Source organism: Sorex araneus, chromosome 2, assembly GCF_027595985.1.
Source record: "Sorex araneus isolate mSorAra2 chromosome 2, mSorAra2.pri, whole genome shotgun sequence".
Classification (NCBI taxonomy): Eukaryota; Metazoa; Chordata; class Mammalia; order Eulipotyphla; family Soricidae; genus Sorex; species Sorex araneus.
The window spans coordinates 148006619-148028587 of NC_073303.1; the positions used below are offsets into that span (position 1 = coordinate 148006619).

At 40.6% G+C, this 21969-nt stretch overlaps 1 protein-coding gene across 1 annotated transcript in view; it reads right to left on the reverse strand.

The window, feature by feature from the left end:
- The window catches only part of TMPRSS7 (transmembrane serine protease 7), a 50535-nt gene extending 32493 nt beyond the window's left edge, over positions 1-18042 (reverse strand). The window contains exons 1-8 of the mRNA XM_004606723.2: positions 17989-18042; positions 15989-16196; positions 11319-11449; positions 8287-8354; positions 6751-6944; positions 5610-5648; positions 4729-4957; positions 2697-2827 (exon numbers count right to left, since the gene is read on the reverse strand). Coding sequence (XP_004606780.2) covers positions 2697-2827; positions 4729-4957; positions 5610-5648; positions 6751-6944; positions 8287-8354; positions 11319-11449; positions 15989-16196; positions 17989-18036 — 1048 coding nt within the window. The 5' untranslated portion in view covers positions 18037-18042. The remainder of the gene's footprint in view (positions 1-2696; positions 2828-4728; positions 4958-5609; positions 5649-6750; positions 6945-8286; positions 8355-11318; positions 11450-15988; positions 16197-17988) is intronic.
- Positions 18043-21969: the final 3927 nt, after the last annotated feature.

Sequence of the window (21969 nt, forward strand, 5' to 3'; positions counted from 1 at the left end):
TCATGATTGAGTTTCAGTCATACAATGTTCCCACACCCAAAGCACATTCTCCACCATAAATGTTCCAATTTCACTCCCACCAGCCTTCCCTTACCCTGTCCCCGCAACCTGCCTCTATAGCAAACACTTTTCTCTCTCTCTCTTATTTCCCTTTTAGGCACTGTGCTTTGCAATGTTGTTATTGGAATGGTATCATGGATATCACTTGACCTCCTTTCACACTCTGTTTTTGCCCAGAGATCTTCATGCTTTTTTTGCTAATAAGTTTGCATTTTTCAATTTTAACTCAAAAGAAATAATATGCACAGATGCATAGAAACATCTAGCTAAAATTCTGTAATTTTTTTCAAGTAAATATAAGCACTACTTGGGGCAAATAGGAGCTACTCTTGGTGATACACAACCAACCAGACTAGACAGTTCAATCCTAGGGACCATGATGTGGTATTGCTCAGATCCAGTGGTTGCTGTAAGGTTCGGATATCATTGTGAGTGCAGATTTATAACAGTCATCACTTTCTTTAAAAACAAGTTTATCTATTTATATACATTTATATGCATATATTTTTTATTGCTTTTGGGTCACATCTAGTGGTGTTTGGGATTACTCCTGTCTCTGGGCTCAGGGATTACTCCTGGCTCTGCATTCAGGGATTATTCTTTGCTCTGCACTCGGGGATCACTCCTTGCGGTTCTCAGGTGACCATATAGGAGGCCAGGGATGGAACCCCAACTGTGTGCCATTGCTCTGCTACTGTTTAAATTAGGTCTTCTAAATGTTCATTTTTGGGGGGTGGGAGGGAGGGACAGCATACCAGACGTGCTCAGGAATTATTCTTTGCTCTGCACTCAGGGATTATTCCTGGTGGTTCTAAGGTAACCATGTAGTGTGTCAAACATTGAACCTAGGCTGGACACATGCAAGGCAAACAGTCTAACAGCTGTGTACTATCTCTCCGCCACCTCATTCCACCCCGCCCCCATACCCCATCCTGCCTCAGATGTTTATTCTTATTGATCATAGTCTTTCTTTGAAGGCAGGGAGGTTGCAGAGGTCATACCAGGCATTGCTCAGGGCTTACTCTTAGCTGTGTGTTTAAGAATCACTTTTGGCGGTGGTTAGGGAACCATATGCAGTGCTGGGAGTCCAGCCCTGGATGGTGTATAGTCATTTGTAAGGCAAGCACTTAACCACTGTACTGTACAATTTCTGGCATTTTGATAAGGACATCATCTCTTTTTTTTGGCTTTTTGGCTTCTGGGGTCACACCTGGTGATGTTCAGGGGTTACTCCTGACTCTGTACTCAGGAATTACTCCTTGTGGTACTAGGAGGACCATATGGGATGCCAGGGATGAATCATGGGTCTGCTGTGTGCAAGGCAAAGGCCCTACCCCCTGTATTATTGCTCCAGCTCACGTCATCCTCCTTTTGAAGAATATATATTTTATTACTCTTTTTGTTTAAATTTTTTTATTAAACTACCATGATTGGCCAAATTATTTCTAGTTGAGTATCAGGGATACAATGTTCCAGCTCCAATCTCTTCACCTCAAATTTCCTCCATCAATGCCTATCCTCTTTAACTCCCAATCGCAGCCTACATCTATGACAGGCACTTCTTTCCAGTTTTTTTAAATTTTAGGCACTGTGGTTTACAACACAATCAAGTTACCAGGACCTGGGAGATCTGATCATTTGCAAGGTAACAAATTTACAAAACCCTGGCTTTTCAGCTCTGAGTCTTTTGGGTTTAGTTTGGTTTTGCTTTGTTTTATTCCATCAAGCTAAATCAAAATGGAAAAATGAAGGGGAGATCCTTCTTTGCTTGCTTTCTAACTTAAAATAAAAGCTATTAAGCCCCCCTCTGTTCAGAATCAGTAGGCATTTTATATTTGTATTCACAAACATTACTTTAAATATGAATTCAGGGGATGGTTCTAGTGAAGTAGCTGTGAAGATATTACTACTTCTCTCTCACCTCCAAACTTCTTTCCTACTACATTTTGGGATGCTGAGGTTGGGACTCTCTTCCCTTCTTTACCCAAGGCTGTGCCAATGGGGACACTAAAGGAAAACAAAAAAATGGAGGAGAGAAGCCGGCACTGCCCTTGATTCCTCTTCCCAGGATTACCGACCTCTGAACTATGTTTTCTTCCTGCACCTGGGTTGAATCCTATCAGCATATTTGCCACCTTCTACTTTATTGCCTCTCCTCAAAGACACGCTCAGCAACCTGCACCCCACCTCAAAGGTGTGAGTCTTAAGTCCATAACTGCCTCTGATCTCTGAGATAGCAGCAGAGTTTAGAGGGAACTGAGTTCCATTCCACAAACTACCCCCTGCAAGCTCTAAATTGTAAACATTCCAACCATTTTTCACCTTGAAGTGATCTACAGATGTTAGAGCCTTGAGGACTTATAGTTGCTTGCTTCACCTTTGCGTTTATCAAATCATCACCTTAATATTGAGTTAAACAGTACTTTATCTTACATTCTCTCTATTAAACAGTACTTTATCTTACATTCTCTCTGTTAGAAAAACCAGCATGATTTTGTTTTTCTCACTGGACTCTGAGTCAAGGTTACTAACTAATGCAATGAATGACAACACAGTCTTGGGATAAATCAAACTGGAGTATCATACCAAATATTTCTAAAAGGGACTTTTTTTTTTCCATTAGGGGAGAAACTTACTTTTTTCTGGAATGACCTCAAAATACGCCCGGATTCCTGACAGCGTTCGTATCTGAGGAGACTTAAATGCCACCAACATATGATTATTGGTGGAAACAAAGGACATTAATATTCTTGTTGGTTCACAAATTCTGAAACCAGATAAGAAAATTAAAACGCATGACTAATAGGTGATTTAGGCATAGACTTCACCCACCACTAATTCTGTGTGTTTCCTGGACCGTCCACAGTTACTATGAGTCAAACTCAGCTCTCCCAGCACATCTTCATCAATTGGTAGCCACAGACACAATACAGGGGTGTTAATAGAGTTATGGAAAATAGCAATGAATTTTCCTGTACGAGCATCTCTGGGTTCTCCTTTACGCCATGGACTTGCACTAGGATTAAACTGCTCTCAAAACTCGGATCTGCCACTTAACTGACTGAAAGACTCTAGGTAACTAGAAAATTAGATCTTTATAAATACTAGTTTCCCTTCTATGACATGACAGAAATAACAGCAGCTATTCCTCATGACATTGTTGTAAAGAGTAAATGACAGAACTAAACCTAGCTTGGAGGATGAAAAGAAACCAATAAAAATGATGGTAGAAAAAGAGCCAGCAACAGATAGATTTTAACTTGCATAGCCTTATTAATTTTTAATTTTTTTCATTAACTTTAGTGAATATTTAACATGTACATGCATTGCGAAAATGTAAATTTATCTACCAAAAACCTGGGAACATAAAACACTATTAAAGCAGTAAGGTAATTCATGCTCCTCGTTCAAGCAGTAGCTAATAGTAAATTCTTAATAAAGTTTGTCAGTCCAAGACTATCAAAATATTAAGTACTCATAAATATATGTATCACTGTCACTGTCACTGTCCTCCCGTTGTTCATTGATCTGCTCGAGCAGGCACCAGTAACATCTCCATTGTGAAACTTGTTGTTACTGTTTTGGGCATATCAAATACACCACGGGTAGCTTGCCAAGCTCTGTGTGCGGGCAAGATGCTCTCGGTAGCTTGCTGGGCTCTCCGAGAGGAGTGGAGGAACCGAACCCGGGGGCTGGAGCGATAGCAGAGCAGGTAGGGCTTAAATATATGTACAGCAAATAAAATATATTCACTGTCACTGTCAGCCCGTTGCTCATTGATTTGTTCGAGAGGGCACCAGTAACGTCTCTCATTGAGAGACTTATTGTTACTGTTTTTGGCATATCCAATAGGCACGGGTAGCTTGCCAGGCTCTGCAGTGCGGGCTCCATACTCTCAGTAGCTTGCCGGGCTCTCCAAGAGGGGCGGCGGAATCGAACACGGGTCGGCTGCATGAAGGTGAACGCCCAACCGCTGTGCTATATTAGAGATTATATATTAAACGTATATATTTGTATATGCTATTTTATGCAAAAATACAACAGGCATTTATTTGAGTAACAGAGTTATGAAAGAATTGTTTTCCTCTTGTTGACCTCACTTTCCACAATGAATAATGGTTTCTTTATAATAAGGAAAATATTGTTTTGTTCCTACTATGCAATTGGCACAAAAAAATTTAATCACACACTACTGAAGCAATACTTGTCACTGTGATTGCATAATAGTGACATTAAACAAAAAACCTCCTATTTCATAAATACAGTCAAAGATCCTGCTGTTCTGATTCTGACCTTGTATGCCATAGAGTCTGATAGACTCTGGTTAAGATGATCATTGGTCTCTCTTTGATCTTATGAGTATAGACATGCAACAAAAAATGTTTGTCATATGGGGGCAGGGGTGTGCGGCAGGGACTTAAGCTATAATATAGCAAGGTCAGGTACTTGCTTGCTGGCCTTGCACATGACTGACCCGGGTTCAATATCCAGCATTCCATATGGTTCCCCAAGCACACCAGGAGTGGTTCCTGAGTGAGGCAGGAATCACCCCTGAGCACTACTGGGTATACCCCTCCCACAAAAAAGGGGAAGCAGATACTATAAAACAGACATTATATTTAAAAAATTTTTTTTTTCACTTGCCAAGTCGTGTGCCTACAGATATACCTATACAAGATGGTGCTCCGGATTGGCAAGAGGGAGTCATAAATGGTCAGGGAGTCCGTGATACAGTTGTCGGCTTCAATCTGGACAGACTCAATGGAGAGACGAATCAGATAGCCCACTGCAGCTACCAGCTTAAAGTGGCACATCAGCCTCCCCGAGGTGGCAGAGATTTCCAGAGGGTAACGAAGAGATGGATCATCGGCATAGAAATATTGAGAACAGCCTTTATCTGTGGAGATAGGAAACCTGCTTTATTCCGCTCATGGAGAGCGTTTGTTGTCTTTGCCCTTTGGAAGTACACTCTCCTCTCTTCTAGGATCACCACCTCGATTCCTTTGGGAAACTGGCCCTCACTTGTTCATATGGTGCAGATGGTGTTAAAGTTACTCTAAAATCTGAGGTAATTGCATGACATGTTCTGACCAATCAGAGCCAAAGGTGTTGGTTCAATGCAACCAGTGCAAATCAGTTTATAAATCTCAAGATTTCTGCAGGAACTACCAAGGAAATACATATGATTTTGTATTCAAGATGGTTGCTGAACTGATCAGTTATAAGCTTGGATCTGCTAGCAATCATTCATGTCACCATATTTGAAAGACATTGTTGATGAAGCCTCACAAAAGGAAATAAATACAAATTCCTGATCATTTACTTTAGGACCTGCATCCAGTCATGGCTTAAATGATAACACTGAAACCTTATACGTACCAGTTATATAAATTAATGAAGCTTCTTTTGAGCTTAAGTCAGTTTATTTCTCTCACTTAAAAAAGAAAATATTAACAAATATCATTAATTTAAAAGAAGATTGTAGCCCAGAAGAATACCGATTTAAAGGGGAGTTGCATAAAGGATAGAAATCACATGGTATAATTTACCAGATCCTATGGTTGAAGAGTAATCTGACCGAAGACCAGCTGTAATTAAAGAAAAAAAAACAGAAAAAGGAGACTGTAAGTCCCAGCATTTTATTTTGTTAGAATTTTGCTTAGCAACTTACATTTTATCTAATCAAAGTAATTTGACATGTCTGTGACTTGCTTTAAAATAATTCAGTTAAATATCTCATAGGTATTTAGAAATAAAATAGAATGGCTATACACTAAGAGTTATTAAAGCTGTGTAGAGGATATATTAGATTTTGCTATGCTATTCTCCTTATTTTTATTTGCTTGAAATAACTCAAAGTAACAAGTTTTATGATTTTTGGGGTGAGGAGTGGCAGGAACACAGTGCTCAGGACTTACTCCTGACTCTGTGCTCAGGAATCAGTGCTGGTGGTTTCAGGTGACCATATGTGCAACTGGGATTCAACCTGGGTTGGCTGCATGCAAAGAAAGAGCCTTACCCACTGTACTATCTCTCTAGCCCAGTTATGAGATATTTTTAAAGATAAAAAGGCAATCAAGCAAATGATATTAGTCCTATATTTGAAACAATATATGTAGAATGAAATTTTCCACTAGAAACTTATATATTCATTTAACAAATGCTTTTAGTCACTCACTATATGCTTAGCAGATGTATAATTTAATTCAAAAGACAAAGCTGCATAAATTTGGGGTTGTACAGCAAATTATCTTACTGTCAAGAAAAATGGTAGAATTACATTTTGAAAGGACTCTAGAACAGTCTTTTCAGAGCACAGGACAGTACTACAAAATAGATTCTGTTCAGCCTGGACAAGGGAAGTGACAAAATCAACCTCTGAAAACAATAATTCCTCCTCCAGGACTTTGTTACTTGGAGCCTTATTTTGAAGATGTATGAAACCCAATTAAATAAAGGGAGGAACATATGTAACAAATTTAATTGCCTAAAAATTTTACCCCAATTCTATTGTCTAGTCACTGTATATGACATTTAACAATCTTCTTTGCAAACACAGCTTCAGTTTTCAGTTAATCTTGTTCCACTGAAACTGTGTAAGATACTTCTTTACTCCTATTGACTATAATAACAGCAATATCAGGAGTACCATCTAAAGGAACTCTGAAAGTAAAAATGCACAGCATTCACCATTTAGTACCACAGAATCCATGTCCACAGCTAGCCCCTGCAAACTCCCCACAGAGGTCCTGTTAATGATGCTTGTCTGGATGGAGTCCTTCAAGATGGCAGCCACACAGTCCTCACAGAAGATATGGCCCTTGGCATGTGGCATGACAAACACAATCCAAAAGTGGACAAGTAGGCCACCTTTGTTGTTGCTGCTATAGTGAAAAGAGAATACCTCTCAGGAAGCAGATTTTTATTTTCTTAGTGACCCAATAGATAGATTCAAGGTTAGCCCTGTGAACACATCCTTCAACCAAACTTCCTTCTTTAGAAAGTTACTAATTTCTATTGTGGGGACAAAATGGGTAAAACTTAATGGTGCGATTTTGTGCTATATATAAACCTAGAACCATTATGTCATTGACTACATCTTCAATGTATAAATTATACACTGAATAAAAAAATTAATTACCTGTGGATATTAATCAGTATTCACTGTCATGACAAATAACAGTGATTCTAATTTTTGAAAACTCACTATGCTAAATCATAATTAATCAATGTGGAAAAATATTACTCTAACTATAATTCCAATTTCATCAATGGGCAAATTAAAATCAACTATAGCTCAATATCACACAGCTAACAAACAGCAAATACAGGAGTTTTACCCAATTTGACTTTTAGTCTGTATTAGAGCTCATAACTGTACAATGTCATTTTTATAGAAAGGTATATAAGGTAGTACTTTGTAGCAAGTAATTTATGAAATCAAAAGTAAACAAAATACCTTATTCTAAGAGTTTTAAATATCTTTAATATGCTCAAATAGAATACTCTTTCTCAAATATATGGCGGGTAAGAAAAGTGGGGTTCAGCAAACAGTTTTTCCTTCATTCAAAAATTATTTGACTGATTCCATTTTTTTCTCATAAGCTCTCTAGAGACTATTTTTGTATTGAACATACACCTTTAGTGTGTTTTGTTTTTGTGCCATGCCTGGTAATACTCAGTAGTTACTCCTGGATTTGCACTTAGAAATTATTCCTGGTGGATGCTCAGGGGACCACATAGTATGCTAGGTATCAAACCTGGCTCAGACATGTGCAAGGCAAATACTATTGCTCTGACTTCTTATTGAACATATTTTGAGAAATAATGTTCTGTTTTATTTTAGTTTCACTTGATAGAGAGGTTTATGACCTTTTGCCCATTCACATGGGCAAACTGGAGACATGACCAGTTCCACTCTCAGAGAATTGGAGGAGAGAGAGACAGACAGAAAAAGAGAGAGAGAGAGAGACAAAGAGAAGAGAAGAGAGAGGAAGGGAGAGAAAGAAAGAGAGAGGGAGAAAAAAGAAAAAGAAATCAGGGTTTGTTAGATGAAGAGAAAGACTCAGAGTAAAATTGATAGAGTTGGATCACTAGGGCTAAAATAGTCTTAACTCACAACCACCAAAAATTTTATTTGAGAAGAGTCATGTCTTAGTCCTTCTTGTCTTGAGAAGAAATTATAGCAGTAAGTATAAGAAGTTTGAGAAAAGGGTCATATATTACCTGACATCTGCAACAACAGATTGCTTATAAAATTTGGAGAAGGCAGATGTTGTATAAACCAGGTCTACCTGCAAAAGAAGAACTGAGGTATCAGAAGCCTTTCATAGCCGCCTACCTTTAAGGAAGCTCAAATACTTAGATCTGACGATGAGCAAGGAGAAAAGCAAGGCTCAAACAAAAGACATCATCTTTATATTCATTGGGTTCAGATAAATTATTGATTCTTCTAGCAGTCTTTGTTAACATCTTTAATTCTTTCATTTGTGAAGAATATTCGGTTACCTTCATTCATCTATTGCTAGCTGTAAAAACATTCTGACTGAGCTTCAGTTCTGTGTTTTGCATACTTCCACAGGTATTTTTCATCCATAACTACTATATAAAGGTCAACTTCTATATTCTGTATACCACAAGATAATTTTCTACACAATTAATGAATCCAACATCTTTAGACCTATTTTCAAAGTATTTGCCTTTTCTTTTAATTGATGCATTGCTATCAATAAGTGTCCTTATTGTTAAGGACACAGGCCTGTATTAGCCACTAGGTGGTGGTGCCGCCCACAGCCCACAGTCAGCCTACCTCCCGTCACCAACTCCCCATCTCGGTGGAAGCACTCAGCCCTTTTATAACGCCATCAACCCAGGAGAGAGCTATTTCCATTTATTTTCTTTGCTTTTGCTTAGAATTTCTAAACCCAAACTGACTTTTGTCAAATCTTTGTCTCCTCCTGAATTTTCCTTCTTATAAAACGGTAAAGTCACCCACCTAATTGCCCAGGAGAGGAGAAAAAAATGACTTAGAAATAATACAGCAAAATGCCAAAAATATGAGCTGTGGGGTTTAGATTCACTATGCAACACAGTAAGTATTGCGTACTGAACTCCCAATGTTTGCTTTCATTTCTAAATCTGCAAAATAGGGATCAAAATACTTACCTTTGGGCGCTAATTTGAGGAATGGCTGATACAAATTAAAGGGAAGGAGCATAAACATGTACCTGAATCACAGTGGTCCAGAAGGGCTATTGCTGTCCCCTCACAGCCTCCCTCATCCTCTGAGCTGTATATCTGCCACTACTTTTTTTAAAAAATTTAAATTGAATCACCATGTGGAAAGTTACAAAGCTTTCAGGCTTAAGTCTCATTTACACAATGCTCAAACACCCATCCTTTCACCAGTGCACATATTCCACCATCAAGAACCCCAGTATACCTGCCCCCACCCCTACGCCCTCTCAGCCCCCCACCCCTTGCCCTCCCAGCCCCCTACCCCGCCTATGTAGCTGATAAGTTTCACTTTACTTTCTCTTTACTTTGATTACATTCAATATTTCAACAAAAAACTCACTATCGGCCACCAAAATGTGACCCCGGGGGCCGCACGCGCATGCGGCTCCTCCACAGCTGCACGAGCATGAATCCAGACCCAGCTGAACCACTTTCGACATGGGAAGCTCCTTGCAGAATGTCTCCAGCCTGAGAACTAAGCCGCAACCCCATGCCCGCCCAGGAGGGGAAAGGTATTTCTCTCTCTCTCTCGCCTCTCCCATTCCCGGATGAAGGGCGCGGGGCCCGCCATATTAAGATGACCGCAGATGGGGTTTACAAGCTTGCAATGATCCAATATCCAGAAGAAATCTCCCTGGACTTAGTGGTTAAAGTACAGAAATCCAAAACCGATCTCATTTCTCTTCACAACAGGTCTGACTCTAGTGGGGTACTCCTATCAATAATGGTGAGGTTTGTGTTGAAATATTGAATGTAACCAAAGCAAATAGAAAGTAAAGTGAAATTTATCAGTTACAAAGGTTGGGGTAGGGGTTAGGGATGGGCAGGATGGGAGGTGTACTGTGTTTTTTTTTTTTCTGTGGTGGGATATGGGCACTGGTGAAGGGATGGTTGTTTCAGCATTGTATGACTAAGACTTAAGCCTGAAAGCATTGTAATTTTTCACATGGTGATTCAATAAAATAAAATTCTTATTAAAAAAAATTCTCACTATCATTGTTTGGAGTTTCCCCTGCCCAAAGTCGGACCTGCTGGAAAGGAAGCATTTGATAATTTGTTTTCCATTGCTGAGAATGAAGAGATATGAGGTCGTGTGGCCACAATAGTGGTCTCGAGGTCTTGGATTTCTGTATTTTAGTATTTTAGTAACCAAGTCCAGAGAAATTTCTGCCAGAAGTTGCATCATTGCTAATATCTGTCACTGCTTTAGTATCACCCTGTGCAAGCCACACTCCCCACTGCCATTCAGGTATAGATTAATAGACATTTTCTAGTTGGTTGTATATACCAAAAGCCATGAATCATCGATTTCTTTTTTTACTTGAGAAATTATGCTTTTATATGCTTTTATACCCAAGGACATATCAGAGGTAAACACAATGTATGTAACAGTTTCATTGCAATACTGTTTATAGTAGAGAAAGCTGGAAGCAATCTAAATGTCCAATAAAATGGGAATAACTAACTTCGCAGCTATTAAAACTTAGCTTAACTAAAGACTAACTATATGCACAGAAATTTGAACCTAACATTTAGGCAAAAAATCAGGTTATAATATCCAATACCACACAGTGCTAACACTCCAGTATGGTGCTATTTCCTGTGTCTGAGTTTTGTAAATGTTTATAATGTGTGTATATTAATTTTATGAGAAATTCTCTAAGTGAAGAGAAGCTTTGGGCATGTGCACAGATTATCAAAGTGCATAGAACTCCAGTTCTGGAAGGAATTTTAAACAGCTCCCATATGATTTTCTGGAAGGAATTTTAAAGAGCTCCCAGGATGATTTTCAGAGCAGAAACAGAAGTCCTGAGAGACATTTCTTTATGCTGCTGGCAGAAAAAAGAAATACAGCAGCAATTTTATCAAACGAGCAATTTTTATAGACAAGATGAGTTAAATCTTTTATTTCCCCTACTCCTGGTTTATCCTGGGTCTGTGACAGTTGTGATCCCCAAATTCCCATCCCTTCAACCCACTGACCTCACTTTGCCCAGCCTACCCCCATCCCATCATCTCACCACTTGCTGCACTGTTCTTGCCAAGGACAGAAATTCTCTGGACTCCTTCTCTCGGTATTCAGGAATAAACTCAATGTTGGTGATGCGAAACACTCCCACAAAATAGAAAGCATCTCTGCTTTCTGTCTTACCTGAAAGATAGGAGAGATGCAGTTAGGACACTGTCCACTGTTGGACAATGCTATCTGGCATTATCTGCTCTCAGAATTAGTCTTATAAACTAATTTTCCTTTAGGCAGCTATGTACATGACTAGTTTGCAGCCTGGAAAGTTCTGAATATATTTAAGTGTATGTAATTTATTTAATTTGGTTTTGGGGCCACCCCCAGCAGTGTTTAGGGCTTACTCTTGGCTCTGGACTCTAGGAACACTCCTAGTTAGGCTCAGAGGACCCTATGGGGGCCAGGGATCAAACCTGGGTTATCTCTGTGCAAGGCAAACACCCTACCCACTATACTATTGCTCCATCCCCTAAATATATTATTTTAATATTCACTATATCACTATCACTGTCATCCCATTGCTCATCAATTTGCTCGAGCAGGCACCAGTAACATCTTCATTGTGAGATTTGTTATGTTTTTAGCATATTGAATATGACACAGGTAGGCTCTGCCGTGCGGGTGAGATACTCTTGGTAGCTTGCCAGGCTTTAATTTTATCATTTTGTTTTGCATTGGGCCATGCTCTGCCATGCTCAGGCTTTACACCTGGCTCTGCACTCTGGGATCATCCTGGCAGGGCTCAGAGACCATATAGGGTGCCCAGGGATCAAACCCAGGTCAGCTACATGCAAAGCAAAAACTTTATCAACTGTACTCTCTCTCCAGCCCTCGGAATTTAATAACCAGCAACTTCTCTTCCACCAATAATAAATCACCGTATTCCTCACAGTATGCTGTTCTAAGAAATTCTGGCAATTACATAAGAGAACAAGATTCAAATCCAAAAACAAAACCTCCTTGCGTCCTAGAGTTGCTCAGGGTCAAAACAAACCGATCATTTTCACAGATCTCATGGCTGTGGAAGGTAAGGCTATAAGAAAAGTATACATTTTTAATTGCCATAGCCAGTGGTGCTCAGAGCTTACTCCTCTTCTGTTCTCAGGAATCACTCTTAGAGGGGCTTAAGGAATTGTACGGGGTGCCAGGATCAAACCCAAGTCAACCATTGACAGGGCAAGCTCCCAACTTGCTGCATTATCTCTCTGTCACTGTCACTGTCGTCCTGTTATTCATCAATTTGCTCGAGCGGGCACCAGTAACATCTCCATTGTGAGGCTTGTTGTTACTGTTTTTGGCATATTGAATACACCAAGGGTAGCTTGCCAGGCTCTGCAGTGGGGGGTGGGATACTCTTGGTACCTTGCCGGGCTCTCTGAGAGGGGCGGAGGAATTGAACCCAGGTTGGCCGGCATGCAAGGCAAATGTCCTACCCGCTGTGCTATTGCTCCAGTCTGATATAAATATATATATGAATATATATGCATATACTACCATTCAGCAGTGAGAAAAGACGATGAAATTTTGCAATGAGCTGCATCTTGAATGGAATCGGAGAATGTCATGCTGAGTGAAGTGAGTCAGGAAATAAAAGATGAATAAGAGATGATCTTACTCATATGCATGAAGCACAAATAAACAAAGGAAGGATCAAACCGTACCCTGTGGAAACAAATCCTGAGGCTTGAACAATAGGACCTGCACCAGAGGGCGAGGGGCAGGTGGAGCAGGCGCTGTGGGATGAAGAGCTGGAGTCACTGGTGGAGGGATTGGTTCAATGAGGCGCAACTATAGGGTGGTGACTGTCTTATTATAAACTGCGTTGCCTCAATTTAGATAAAGTATTTTTAAAAATACGTGTCTGGCTGTCTTCACCAGGGCCCCTTGGAGGGGGAGTGGGTTGAGTTTCCCTCCCTGCCCTGAGCAGAGCCCCAGCAGCTGAAGACCTCCAGAACTCAGCCACAGCCATGCTCAAGGCCACTCTCCACACACTCGGATGAGCCTCACGCATGAAGGAACCGACAGAGGAACACAGGTCTGCGGAACCCGAGGCTGAGATCTCCAAGCCCACATAATCTCTTATTGTCTAGTTCTCCCTCGGAGAACTTGGCAAGCTACAGAGAATATCCTGCCCACACGGCAGAGCCTCGCAAGCTCCCGATGGCGTATTCGATATGCCAAAAACAGTAATAATGATGGGTCTCATTCCCCTGACCCTGAAAGAGCCTCCAATGTGGCACCTTTGGGAAGGATAAGTAAAGAGAGGCTGCTAAAATCTCAAATCTCAGGGCTAGGATGAATGGAGACGTTACTGGCTCCCACTTGAGCGTATCGATGAACAATGGGATGACAGAGATACAGTGATACAGTGATTTTTAAAAAGAAGCTGCAACCTAGGCGGTATAAAGGGAAGTAGTCACCTACTCACCCCAGATCACCTTCACTGTAGTGCAATATGGTGTGGAGCAGTGGAACTGAGGTTGAGGCTTGAGCTCCTGGCCTAGGTTTGCTTTTCAGATTAACATTTCCTCACAGGACCTCCCTTGTAAAAGAACTGCTTTGTTTTCAATTTTATCAGGGAGGCACATTTCATTTCATATTTCTTTTCTTTTTTTTCTTTTCTCTCTTTCTTTTTCTTTCTTTTTTCATTCTTTCTTTCTTTCCTTCTTTCTTTTTTTTTTTTGCTGCAAGCAAAAGTAACTTTGAAATGAGTGAATGTTATGTCTTGTTTTTAGTCATTAGTCACCAGTCTAGAATGCATCATATCCAGCAAGTACTTGAGCCAGAGAACAACTATGCAAGGGACATGGATTTAGCCTTGAAACTGCATTACAGTTACATAATACCTTAATTCGGTCCCACAAAGAGGACCTGCATGGTCTTTGTAATGAGTGGGCCATTTCATTTCTCAAGGCTCCCCTCAAAACACAAATTTCATGTCTCAGAACTAACCTCTATTATTTGTTGATCGGTTCTTGTTTGCACCTCTTTCCCTTTGCTAAGGCTCTAAAATGCCCTTTCTTTGCCTTCTGCTCAATCATAATCCAAAACTTCACACAAAAGTGCTAAGGCAGTGCAAATCCGATGAGGGCTGGGAGAGAACAGATGAAAAGAAAGTAGCTTGCTCTGAGTTAAGGCGGTATAGGTTTTGCTTTCCATAATTGTCCATTGACTTGACTTTCTTCACTGGTTTTTAAAGTTCCTTGAGGATGGAGATTCTTTTCTTTTCTTACCTACCACTGATCCTCATGCCCATCAGAAATCCAGTTCTTAATAGGCCGTTCAAATTGTGAACAAACAAATTTTAAAGAACCAGTTTGGGAATCTTTCTCTGGATTTCAATCTGAGTGTTTGGTTGCCTCTCATCTGTGATTACTAAGCAATTACTTTTAGCCAAAGGAAAAACTAAAAGTCTCACAACTCACACTTCCTCTCCAGTACTGAAATGTGAGAATTCTGAATGTGGAAAACGCGTCTGTGAGCTTCCTAACAGTGGGAGAAGCATCTCAGTATGGCCTCATATTGTGCCATCTAGATTATAAGGGATTGTTTTGCTGATATGTACCTGCTCAAGACAGAATTATTTATTTGCCTATAAACCTTGTTTTCCAACCTAATTTTCATTTCCTCAAGATTACACATACCTTGTTTCAAGGATATTGACTTGCAAAGTGTAGGAAGTCCAATATAAGCCAACAAACGGACTTATGTTACTGAGTGGCAGAAAGAAGTGGATATAAGAAGAGTTCGTGGCTCCTGCCCCAAAGGATCTATCAGATGGACAGACACATAACCAGTGAGATCAGCAAGAGCATAAAAACAGAAAAAGAGAAAGATGTTTGAGTGAAATGGAGCTCAGGGAGCCGGGGAGACATAAGGTTGCCTGGAAACAGCCTGTGAGTGGGTGGGGAGATGAGGAAATGAAGCAGCTTGTCATTACATCCATTTTTAAAGCTATCCGTGCTTGGTGTTTCCCAGCTAGTTAACAGCTCTCAGAATCCTCCTTAGCTCTTAGGCCGGCCCCTCCCCCACCTCTCTTCACCTCGCCTTCCTATGGGAGCAAAGGAGTGGGAGAGAAATAAGGGACGGGAAAGAGAATTCTGTCTTTTCCCCTTGGTAAGCCTCAAGCGTTTTAGAAATGCCTACCAGTGTGGCCAGTAAGAAAAAAATTTTTTTAATATATCTTTTGTTTTTTGGGTCACATCAGGCAATGCTCAGGGGCTACTCCTGGCTCTGCTCTCAGCAATTACCCAATGGCGGTGCTTGGGGTGGGGATGCCGGAGATTAAACCCGGACTTGCCGCGTACAAGGCAAATGCCCTACCCGCTGGACTATCACTCTGGCCCCAGTAAGAAAATTCTATCCCATGGGGCTGGAGCAATAGCACAGCGGATAGGGCGTTTGCCTTGCAAGTGGCCGACCTGGGTTCAATTCCCAGCATCCCACATGGTCCCCTGAGCACCACCAGGAGTGATTCCTGAGTGCAGAGCCAGGAGTAACACCTGTGCATCGCTGGGGGTGACCTGAAAAGTTAAAAGAAAAAAAGAAAAAGAAAGAAAGAAAGAGAATTGTACCCCAGATTTTTAGGGGCAGAGCAAGAGGGCTTCACAGCTGGTGCAGGACTCACAGGGCAAGCCACAGCCCTGAGGAAGACTGGGTTTAACTTACTGATATACAGCCACAGAAGTGTCCAGGCTATGACTGCTAGGATGAATAAAAATACTGTAAAAATGATGATTTTGTTTTGGACATTCCAGAAGGGTGCTTTCTTCTTGGATTGCTTCCTGGGTTTGGCTTTGCTGATGGGTTTTCGCAGTGGTCGTCTGCCAGGAAGCCTCCCCTGGGCACTTACCACATGAACTGAGATATTGGATATCTTTGAAAAAAAGAAAGATTATCAATTAGAAGTAACCTTAAACTTAAATGGAACCACCCAATCAAGAATGCTTGATGCCCAAAGACCTAAGTAAATCCAATTATTTATAGAAGCATAAAAAATGGACTTGAATTAAATCACACAATCAACATCAGGAAACACAGCCATTATAAGAACCTTAGTGAAATAATTTCCAGCCCTCTTCTCAACTCTGCTGATGTTGTAGAGGGCAGGCTTGAGTCTCAGGGAATATAGACTTGGGTATTTGAAGATCAGGAGTTAGAATTCCATGTAGGCCAATTTAATATTAACAGGTGTGGGGGAAGCATATTTGTGCTTTAATTGTTTGTAATATATAATTTTTCTCCCACCAACAATTTTTTTTCTAGGACAAGATGGTATTGAAAAGATAAGTTCCTCGATGAAATAAATTGAGTTTCTAATTGTGGCTTCTTAACTGAATGTTAGGGGAAAAAAATCCAATTGCTTGTTTGGGGGCCGCACCTACTGATGCTGAGGGCTCACTTCTCGCTCTGCATTCAGGGATCACTCCTCGCAAGCTCGTGGGAACATATGGGGTTCTGGGGATCAAACCCCAGCTAGCCGAGTGCAAGGCAAATGCTGTGCCCACTGCACTATCACTCCAGCCCCCAAGGAAGAAAATTTTAACAATGGTGTTGGTTTGGGTGGACCTGTAGGACAAAAATCAAAGTACTTGCTTTGCTTATACTGCTTTGTATATGTGTACTTTTAAGAGACCAGTGGATTGATCAGTTGTGTCTCAATCATGATGAAAACTAATTTGAAATTAATTCAAAGAATGAACTGATATTAGAAAATTTATTTTAGCATATTTATGTGAAAAGCACTATGTGCAAAAAAAATACATTATTTGTTTTCTCTTTATTTTCCTTCTCCTACCCACCCCCCCACCCCCGCTATTTGATGCTGTGAATTCATAAATAATTGAGGCAAGAGTTTAGCTCTTTGAAGGAGAGATTTATTCATGTCAGGGTAACTAAACTCCCTTGATGAAATAACTTTTAAACACTCATTCTTTTAAAGGCAATGATCTAGATCACCATTTCCAAAGAAACAATCTCTTTCAAGCTAAGAGTTCTCTTATTTTCTCTTACTCTCTCTCTCTCTTCCCTTCAGGGTACTTGTCTTCCTGTCTTTAATCCTACCAATTACTGGGATAATATGTGGCCAAGTACATTCTGAATTATTCATGACCTTCTCTTCTTTTTGCCAAATACCCCTGTCAACCTCTTGAAGTGAAATGTAGCTTTTATTCCTCCGAAAGAAACTGAGCTAGACCAGACCTCATTCAATGTAGTGACCTGCAGAAGTGAGGACCCTTTTACTAAGGGGGGGAAAAAAATCTCTTCTAGAATAAACCACTTTCAGATATTTCCTCCAAAGAAACAGAAGAAGAAAACACACTAACATGCTAGCACACGATGAACTGACAAGGCTAAGTTTGGGACTTAAAATGCAAGAACACATTCTAGACAGTCTCCGTTAGCACTGATTAAATTTTAAAATGGAATTTGTGTAGAGTGCAGTGCAATTTTCCTAGAGTTTAAGAAAAACAGTTGCAAATCTATTGCCAACCACCACACTTTAAAACAAGCTCATGTTTGTAAATTCCATTAAGAACCAGAGGAAGATAAAATACTTTGTTATTGTTCCCTTCCTTTTTATAAGGTAACTCCATCTCATTTTACTAACAGGCTCAGCAATAAAGGGCCTTGGAGCACGAGAGAGAGACTTCTGTTGCTGTACTTACATTCACATCTGCAGGTTTAGAGGCAGTGTCATTGTTTTCTTTGTCCATTTTTAAGTGTTGCAGGTGTGAACATCCAGAGGTGTCTCAAAGCCACTTTTCTCCCCCTTCCATTCTCGCTTGAGAATAAATGGTCACTGCATTCAAACTAGTTTCCAGGGGAAAGGAATCAATTTACCTCCACCGGTTCCAGTTCAGAAACTGAAGCTGCCTTGCTATATAGTGAATGTTAAAGGGCCCCAGCTGACAGCTTTGTACCCCAAATGAACTGTTTCTTAATGTAACTCTGGAATGAGCCAGGTCCTTCGGAGTCAAGCCTCCAGGCATGGTTCCTTACAAAGACACAGTCCAACCACCCAACAGTATTTCTGCCCTTAAATGCTTTACCTGCATCTCCCTTATAAGAATGATTTTACTTATAACGCTCAGCGCCCCTTCTTCAAAATTCCATCCCTGCTTCTTTTTGCTCCTGTCTCATGCCAGATTCAGAAACCTTGTTCTGAGACTCCACCCAAGTATGCATCTACACTCCAAAAACTTTTATCAAGAAAATTCCACCCCCCCTTTCTCTCCCCTGTTCTTGCAGTCCTCAGAAAACCTGCGTCTTTCCTGACACAATCCACTTTCCCCTTATCCCTGTTTTTTTTTTCTTTTTTTTAAAATGGACTGGAGCAATAGCACAGCCAGTAGAGCGTTTGCCTTGCACGCGGCCGACGTGGTTTCGATTCCTCCTGTCCCTCTCAGAGAGCCCAGCAAGCTACCAAGAGTATCCTGCCTGCACAGCAGAGCCTGGCAAGCTACCCATGGCATATTCAATATGCCAAAAACAGTAACAAGTCTCACAGTGGAGACATTACTGGTGCCCGCTTGAGCAAATTGATGAACAACGGGACAATAGTGCTACGGTGCTACAGTGCTACTGGTATTTATTCCAAGGATGCAAGGATGGTTCAACATAGACAAATCTATCAATCTGCTACACCGTGTCAACAAAAAAGGAAAGCCAAGTATTAGTCATAGATGCAGTAAAGTTTTCATGAGATTCAATACCAATTTGAGACAAAAACACTTTACAGGGGCTGGAGTGATAGCATAGCGGGTAGGGCGTTTGCCTTGCATGCGGCCGACCCGGGTTCAAATCCCAGCATCCCATATGGTCCCCTGAGCACTGCCGGGGGTTATTCCTGAGTGCAGAGCCAGGAGTAACCCCTGTGCATTGCCAGGTGTGACCCAAAAACAAAAACAAAAACAAAAAAACACTTTACAAAATATCTTTCCTGTTTTTGATGTAAATCTGAACTGGGTTCAAGGGTGGAGAAAGAAAGATAAGCCTGACAGGCTTTGTCAGACTTTCCTTAGCAGGCAGGGAAGGGACATGGCTAGGATGAAGGTACCTCAGCTCATCCTGCCCCTGGGGTACACACACCCTTCTCTGGGGGTACTGGACAGCAAGAGTCAGTTGATAATCACACTTTCAAAGGAAAGCACAAGGAGAGGGAACAAAAGGGAATGCCTTGCCACAGAGGCACGGTGGTGTGGTGGGATGGGGTGGGAGTGGTGGGAGTGGTGATACTGGAATCATTGGTGGAGGAGAACAGGCACTGGTGAAGGGATGGGTAAACGATCACTGGATCACTGTATGAGTGAAATGCAAATATAAAAGTTCATAAGTTGGTAACTGTACATCATAGTGATTCTCTAATAAAAAATTTTTTTTAAAAAACTCTAAAAAATAAAAAATTTTTAAAAATATAAAAAAATTTAAAAAATAAAAGGAAGAAAGAAAGAAAGAAAGAAAGAAAGAAAGAAAGAAAGAAAGAAAGAAAGAAAGAAAGAAAGAAAGAAAGAAAGAAAGAAAGAAAGAAAGAAAGAGAGAAAGAAAGAAAGAAAGAAAGAAGAGAGAAAGAAAGAAAAGAAAGAAAAGCACTGGTCTGTGAACCAGGGCACATTCAGGCTTCATTCAAGACAGGTCACAAGAAAGCAAATGAGAAACCCCTGCTAAAAGTGATCAAAGATTGGTTGTTGGAGAAACTAAATGACAGATTTTGTCCTTTTGTACAAATGCACTTCCTGACTTTTGTCATTTATTGATAACTCCTACCAAGGAAAAGCCTTGTGGTGATTTGGGATTTGTAATACTTATAAGACTGTGGGATTTCTTGTAAAGTCTTCTTTATTTGCCCATAATTTCTGCATTATTTCCCTTTGTTCTAGAATTACTCCACTGTCTGGTGTAAGTATTGTCCAGCATAATGGCAGCATATAAGGATTCTCCTGGAGGGTCCAACTTCAGGTCACTCTTCCAAGTCTTCTTTTTTGTTTCTTTTCAAGTTGAAGCTATAACTTTTAATAAAAAGATGACATAAATATAAAAATATGAAGCACAAGCTGTAAGAAAACAAAGCATTAGCATATATGGCCAACTAATTTAAAAGTGTTACTTGTACATTCTATAAATATTAATTATTGGAAGCTAAAATAATTTATTAATCTGGCTAAATTTGGCCATATTTTAATGATACAAATTAAACTAATTTTAATTTGTACGTTTTAATTAATACAATTTATATTATTTCTTTACCTCCATCTTATTTAATAGGGAGAATTTTTTTCAAAGAAGATTTTCTTTTCACATACATGAAGCAATTTCTTACCATTCTTGTAGTATCATATTAAGTGTATGTTTACATGTGCTGAAGTGGGGTCTAGTTGCTTTTTGTGGGGTTTTTTTTTTGCCTTTTGGGTCACACCCAGCAATGCACAGGGCTTACTCTTGGCCCATGCACTCAGGAATTACTCCTGGCGGTGCTCAGGGGACCATCTGGGATGCTGGGAATCAAGCCTGGGTCAGCCACGTGCAAGGCAAACGCCTTACCCACTGTGCTATCACTCCAGTCCCTGGGGTCTAGTTTTTTTTTTTTATAATTTATTTATTTTTAATTAGAGGATCACCGTGAGGGTACAGTTACAGATTTATACACTTTTGTGCTTATACTTCCCTCATACAAAGTTCCGGAACCCCTCCCTTCACCAGTGCCCATTCTCCACCACCCGTAAACCCAGCGTCCCTCCCACCCTCCCCATCCCATCTCCCCCCCCCCCCATCCTGCCACTGTGGCAGGGCATTCCCTTCTGTTCTCTCTCTCTAATTAGCTGTTGTGGTTTGCAATAAAGGTGTTGAGTGGCCGCTGTGCTCAGTCTCTAGCCCTCATTCAGCCCGCAACTCCCTTCCCCCACATGGCCTTCGACTACAATGTAGTTGGTGATTGCTTCTCTGAGTTGCCCTTTCCCCGGAACGTGAGGCCAGCCTCGAAGCCATAGGGTCAACCTCCTGGTACTTATTTCTACAGTTCTTGGGTATTAGTCTCCCACTCTGATATTCTATATACCATAGATGAGTGCAGTCTTTCTATGTCTGTCTCTCTCTTTCTGACTCATTTCACTCAGCATGAAACTTTTCATGCCCATCCACTTAACTACAAAATTCTTGACTTCCTTTTTTCTAACAGTTGCATAGTACTCCGTTGTATAGATGTACCAAAGTTTCCTCAACCAGTCATTCGTTCTGGGGCATTCGGGTTTTTTCCAGATTCTGGCTATTGTAAACAGTGCTGCGATGAACATACATGTGCAGATGTTGTTTCGATTGTACTTTTTTGCCTCTCTGGGATATATTCCCAGCAGTGGTATTGCTGGGTCAAATGGGAATTCAATATCTAATTTTTTGAGAATCGTCCAAATTGTTTTCCAGAAGGGCTGAACCAGTCGGCATTCCCACCAGCAGTGAAGAAGGGTCCCTTTCGCCCCACATCCTCTCCAACAGCGGTTGCTTTTGTTCTTTTGGATGTGTGCTAGTCTCTGTGGTGTGAGGTGGTATCTCATGGTTGTTTTGATCTGCATCTCTCTGATGATTAGTGATGCAGAGCACTTTTTCATGTGCCTTTTGGCCATTCGTATTTCTTCCTTGGTAAAGTTTCTGTTCAT